Source organism: Zingiber officinale, chromosome 11B (genome assembly GCF_018446385.1).
Source record: "Zingiber officinale cultivar Zhangliang chromosome 11B, Zo_v1.1, whole genome shotgun sequence".
Classification (NCBI taxonomy): domain Eukaryota; kingdom Viridiplantae; phylum Streptophyta; class Magnoliopsida; order Zingiberales; family Zingiberaceae; genus Zingiber; species Zingiber officinale.
This window is the reverse complement of record NC_056007.1, coordinates 70,889,832-70,895,811: the sequence shown is the minus strand read 5'-3', so window position 1 is coordinate 70,895,811 and position 5,980 is coordinate 70,889,832. Positions and strand designations below refer to the sequence as shown.

General features: G+C 36.8%; 1 protein-coding gene across 1 annotated transcript; it reads left to right on the top strand.

Annotated features, from left to right (window-relative positions):
* The first annotated feature begins 3,319 nt into the window (after positions 1 to 3,319).
* Positions 3,320 to 4,846, top strand: LOC122034010. Its single transcript, XM_042593148.1, has 2 exons — positions 3,320 to 3,584; positions 3,765 to 4,846. The coding sequence occupies exons 1-2, from the start codon at positions 3,320 to 3,322 to the stop codon at positions 4,844 to 4,846; spliced, it is 1,347 nt and encodes a 448-aa protein (XP_042449082.1).
* The last annotated feature ends 1,134 nt before the right edge of the window (positions 4,847 to 5,980 follow it).

Genomic DNA, 5,980 nt, shown 5'->3' with positions numbered 1-5,980 from the left:
CTTTAGCCGGAGGGCCTCTTTTCCGAGCTCGCAGGGGGTTGCTGCCCCCGTTTATGGAGGGGCGCCTCCCTTGTTGCCCGTTGGCCGCCTTCGATGTCGGCCGCACAGTTGTTTGATGCTAATCACTATGACCCCTTCTTCCTCTTTCTCTCACACGAGCACGCCGCTCGTGAGCCTTCCTCATGCACTGTCAAAGAGGCCACTCCCCTCTTGCTTACGCTGTTGACCGCCAACCAACCGTCACCCCCTCTTGTCAGACGCTACAACATTAATTTCCCCTTCTATGAGGGTCGACGCCAAGGACACACGCTGCCATCTCCGATGTCCCCACCAGTGAGAGCTGCCTCCCTCTCTTGCTTCTAGGGTCGTCGCCCCTCCTTTGCACCGATTAGCGCCAACGCTGCCACCACTCTCATCGCCTCTGGCAGCCGCTGCCTCTAGGGCAGTCGCTGCCTTGGTCCTCAGGTCAACCTGTCGTCTCTATTTGCATTCCGACCTTCGAGCCACTATTCTATTCCGACTATCGAGCCGTTGCTATGTTTCAGCCTTCACGCCGTTGTTACGATATGGCTCGTGAGCCTCTGATATTATGATTTGGCCTGTGAGTCACTATTATTGTCCCACCTATGAGCCATTGTTATATTCCGACCATCGGCTTCTCAGATCCAGCTCATCATCTGAGTCATATTCATCTACTCTTCTGGGTTACGATGACTCGATTAGCGTCACGACCAATTCACTGGTATACCAAGGGCACTCTTGGGTTAGGGTACGTTTTCCATGCTTATTCTCCATGTACTTCATTATTTTACTATTTATTTGGCTCCTTATATATTTTTAGGACCTGCCTGAGCATCAGGATACTAGGGACCGGGGCAATCCCATCACTGTCTGCAGGTAGTGTTGACCAGAGACTTTCTGACGACTTGATCAATATAGAAGACAACTTATTATATCTTCCCCTTCGAGTCATAGCAACTGGGTTAATATTCTAGCTACATCATTTTAATCGTTCTATCAATCTCAAATTTCAGAAAGAATCATTCACCATACAAAAATTATTGCCAATATTCATAATCTCAAAACCCTTAATAAGTTTCTAAATCTTCTATAGCCTGTCTTCCACAATATGATGATTAATATTTCTCTCTAGCATTTTAACTACTAGGGCATTCTACCAGGATGCGTATAAACTCTCAAATGCAGATTTCTCGATGTGCACGGTGCACCATTGGTTCGAGAGAGTTTCCATCTTCATATTGAATTCTTGCCTTTTTTTTTTTTTAAAGAAGATCAACCGTCTGTTAGGTGCTGAAGTTTCTTTCTTTTTTCCCAATGTCATATCTGATATGAAAGAAGCCTTCTGCACTGTCATAGATGAGTCAGTGCCATCCGTCTCTATGGGTGGTTTGTCATTAGAGCGGAGCAAATCATGTGGCAAATCTGCCGTACCATATACATTTACCTTGTAAAAAAATAAAATTGATAAATTTTTAATAAGTTGTTTTGAAGTTAAGTAAATGGTTATCCAAAATATAAACTTTGCCAGAATTCTATTGGGCCACGGATGGATCCCACTGACACTGTGAAATTGCAGTTGCGGACCCACCCAACAGGCTGTAAACTTTGTTGAATAAACACTCTCCAGGGCGGCCCCACAGTTGGTGGTCACGGGGGCTTCTCTCAACCGTACGCATAAAAAAAATGGAAGTAACTAAGGAAAAATTTTAAAATAGACATAAATAGTAAAATTATTACAAACATAGATGAAAATAAAACTTTTTATAAATTTAAATAAGATGAATTCATATTCAGGATTTAAATCTCGATAATTATTATTATTTTATTTATTTCCTTATATTCTTATATATTCTGAGATTTAAATCTCGGTATCTTCTAATTAGAATTTAAATCAATATGTTTTTTTAATTTTTTTACAAATTATTTTATTTTTCATTTGTTTAAGTTTTATTTTTTTAAAAAAAATAATTATAATTATTGATTTTGTATTGAGTCGCATGTGCTATGGTCCTATTAATTATTATTACAAAGCTAAAGTTTTCTCCATGCGGCTCCATGCAAAACAAAATCAAATTCTTAATCTGCAGCGGAAATTTCGCTGACATGCAGCGAGCAGAAATCACGTTGACATGTAGATATGTCACGGGAATCCTGCTGATATATAATGGGCAGGAATCCCGCTGACATGTCGGATTCATTAATTGAGCAACAGTCATTAATTAACATGCGCAGCGACATCAATTCTCTATATAAACGTGTAATGAATTAATTGTGAGAAGCGGGCTGTGAAGGGAAAGCTTTCAAAGCAATTGAGGCTGTGAACAAGCTAGGAAGAGCAAAATTGTGATAAAACAAGTAATTTTTTTTTATCTCAACAACATTTCTACAAGTAGATTAAAGATTTATTTATCTTCGGTATCAGTTGCTTAAATTTCAAATAAATGAATTAAACAATTCAAATAGATATGATCAAGCTTCTTTCAAGTTAGTTTTATTTTTTTAAAAAATAAGTAATTATAATTATTGATTTTGTGACAGCTTGAATCAAAATTTTTTCCGACATGATTACTCTATATATATATAATCAAAATTTTTTCTTATTGTAATTAGAAAAATCACTCTGTATTATTTACATGATTACAAAATAAATATTCAACTTACTTTTGCGTTTGAAAGTATAATTAACATTAATTAAAAAAAATAATTAGTAAGTAGAATTAACAGTAATTAAAAAAAATAATTAGTAAGTATATTTTTTAATTTTATTATTATGCAGCTAGTAAGTGAAATGAATTTATCAGTATTTAATATTAATTAAGAAAATTTTAGTATGTAATTTTAAACTTGAGATTTTTCATGAGAGAATTTTTAATTTAGTAATATTAAATATTATATTTGAGGTATGTGAAAATATATAGTGTTTGTATCCTATGTAGTTTTATATTATATTTGTATTATAACTCGTTAGAAATTTAGTTGTATAGGTTTTTGCTTTTTTAAAGTATTATTAAGCATAATGTAATTAATACATTTAGTTTATTATTAAACAAAATTTTGATGTGTTTAAAATAACCTTATCTAGACAATAAATTTGAATTTTAAACTAATGAAAACTATTAATTTAAGAGATGTGAGAATAAAAAATAATTTATTTCATTAGTTTAATTAAAAAAATATGTTATGAGATTTTGTTTGTTGAGAATTTCTTTATGTTTACAAATTATAGTTTATTTAAAATTTGGTGTATCATTACTTATTTATTGTAGAATGACTTCAAGAATAAAAGTCCTTGTTAGCTATGGAGTTAGGATCGTTGAGGGTGAGCACGGTGCAGATTATGAAGGAGGGTTGCATTGGGGTAGTGTTTTTGCAAGAGTGCTTTGAGTATAGTGACCTTGTTGAGTCCATAAGCCAGAAATTGGAGCTCCGATCAGATGATGTTATATCTGATATAATATATAGATTGCCTTGTATGTCAAATGAAGTCATCCATTATTATTGTATGGAGGTCAAAGATGATGATGATATGTGTGCCCTTGTTGATAGTATTATTGTTGTTGAAAGTATAAGTTATCCTCAGCTATATGTGAAAACTAGAAAATATCAAGTTAAGAGTAGGAGAAGTGTATGCACTCAGGAGGCAGAGCTGGGTGGTAGACGAAGTTTTTGTGATCGTAGTTTGGGTCTTTTGCATGAACCTGTTATGTAAAGTGGTAGGCATAGTGTATATGCTCCTACTTTAGAGCTAATTGGTGATCCTTTTATACTGCCTAGTCGTCACAGTGTATGTGCTCAAAGTTCTCAATCGTTTGGTGATTCAACTCTACAATGTGACCAACGAAGTGTGTATGTTCCGAATCAGGCATTGTCTGAAGCTCCATTCAAACCAAGTCTCAGCGCAAGTATTTATGATGAGGCTGGTCCATCACATGAAGTTATGGAGTCTTTTCGTGTATTGAGCCATTTAGATGTCCCATTACCTGAGAGCATTGACATACCGATAGCAACAAATGACTGTCAGTCCAACCCTTCAGAAGAGAAAGATAGTGATGGGCTACTCGGTCAAGATGATTATGAGGAAGAGGCAATGATCGAAGTGCTTGAAGCATTTCAGTTTACTGTAGGAGCCAACTACCCTGTTTCAACGGATTGGATTGGATTAGTGGGTAATACAGTTGGAATGGTAGTTGGTACAGAATTTGATACAACATTGGAGTTTCAAGAGAATGAAGATGTAATTAATGCAGTTAAACATTATTTCTTGAATTACAGTAAAAAATATGAAGTTGCTGAGTCAAATTCGTGTGTTTGGTCAGTCGTATGTAGGAACACTAAATATGAGTGTAGTTGGCAGTTATGTGCAGCAAGGCTAAAGAAACTTGGTGGAGGATGGGGCATAACACGATATAAAGGTCCACACACATGTGCTGCGAGGGCTATATCACTTGATCACAGACAATTGGACTCAAACTTTATATGCAACTGCATATTGGAAGGGGTGAAGAAAGATCCATCCAAGTTAGTTGGAAGTATTATCGTTGAAATTCACAATTGGTTGCATTTCAAACCCTCCTATAGGAAAGCATGGGAGGCTAACAGAAGGCTATTGCCAGAATTTGGGGTGATTGGGATGAATCATACCAACGTCTACCACATTTCTTTGCAGCTCTGCAACAGACAAATCCTGGAAGTGTTATATGGTGGGCATTCGATGATCACACTCATGTCAGGCATCATGCAGTTGAATTCAACAAAAAAATTTTACGTCGACTATTTTGGTCATTCAAACCAGCTATCGACAGTATCGAGTTCACAAAGCCAGTGATCCAAATTGATGGAACTTTCCTTTATGGTAAGTATAAACATTTATTCCTAATTGCAACAACCATTGATAGAGATAACTCTGTGATTCCACTGGCTAATACGCTGGTAGAGTCCGAGAATGTGGACAGTTGGGGATGGTTCATGACGCTCCTTCGAACGCTTGTAGTAAGGTGTGATGGTATATGTGTCATTTCCGATAGACATATTGGAATTATGCAGACAATGAATAACCAATATCTCGATTGGGATGAAACTCATGCAAAACATCGCTATTGCCTCCGTCATGTGGCCAGCAATTTTAGCACACACTTCAAAATGTTGGACTCAAGAATTTACTCATAAAGGCTGGTACGGTTACAAAACCTTGCAATGCTATTAATACATATGCATACATGTTTTATATACAACATCTAACCGATGTCACATTATAGGGAGGACGTGTTAAGTAAGAAAGTGTGAGCGAGTTTTGGAGCGGGTAAAAGAGAGGAATGATGAGGCATGGAACTGGATTACATCACTCCCAATAGAAAAATGGTCAATGTCCCATGATGGGGGTCACAGATATGGGCATGTGAATACAAATGTAGCTGAGTGTGTCAATTTAGTTTCGAAAGATGCACGTCGTTTACCTGTTGCTGCCCTTATCGAGCACACATTTTATAACATGGTCAAGTACTTTGATAACAGAAGAAATGTGTACTCTGATAAGATGGCCAATGACAAAGTGTACACTTCGCAGTGCCTCAAATTGCTTGATAGACGTTTGAAAGTTGCGTACACCCATCAGGTAACCTCTTTCAATCGTGAAAATGGAGTTTTTGAAGTGAAGACTGGATACTCCCGTGAAATGAGAAAAGGAGGTAATAAGCAAATGGTACATCTTCGCCTTCAACATTGCAGTTGTGGAAAATTTCAGGGGACAAAGATACCTTGTCCGTGCAATAGCAACATGTATGACAACTGGAAGAGATTATTTTATCTATATAGATGTTGTGTATTTATTGTCAACTGCGATTAATTGCTATAGAAGTAGTTTTCATCCCTTGGATAATGAGGCCTATTGGCCAATTATGGAAGGTGATGATGGTCGATGCCTAATACCTGACCCAGACACGAAGAGCAAAAAGGGTAAGCC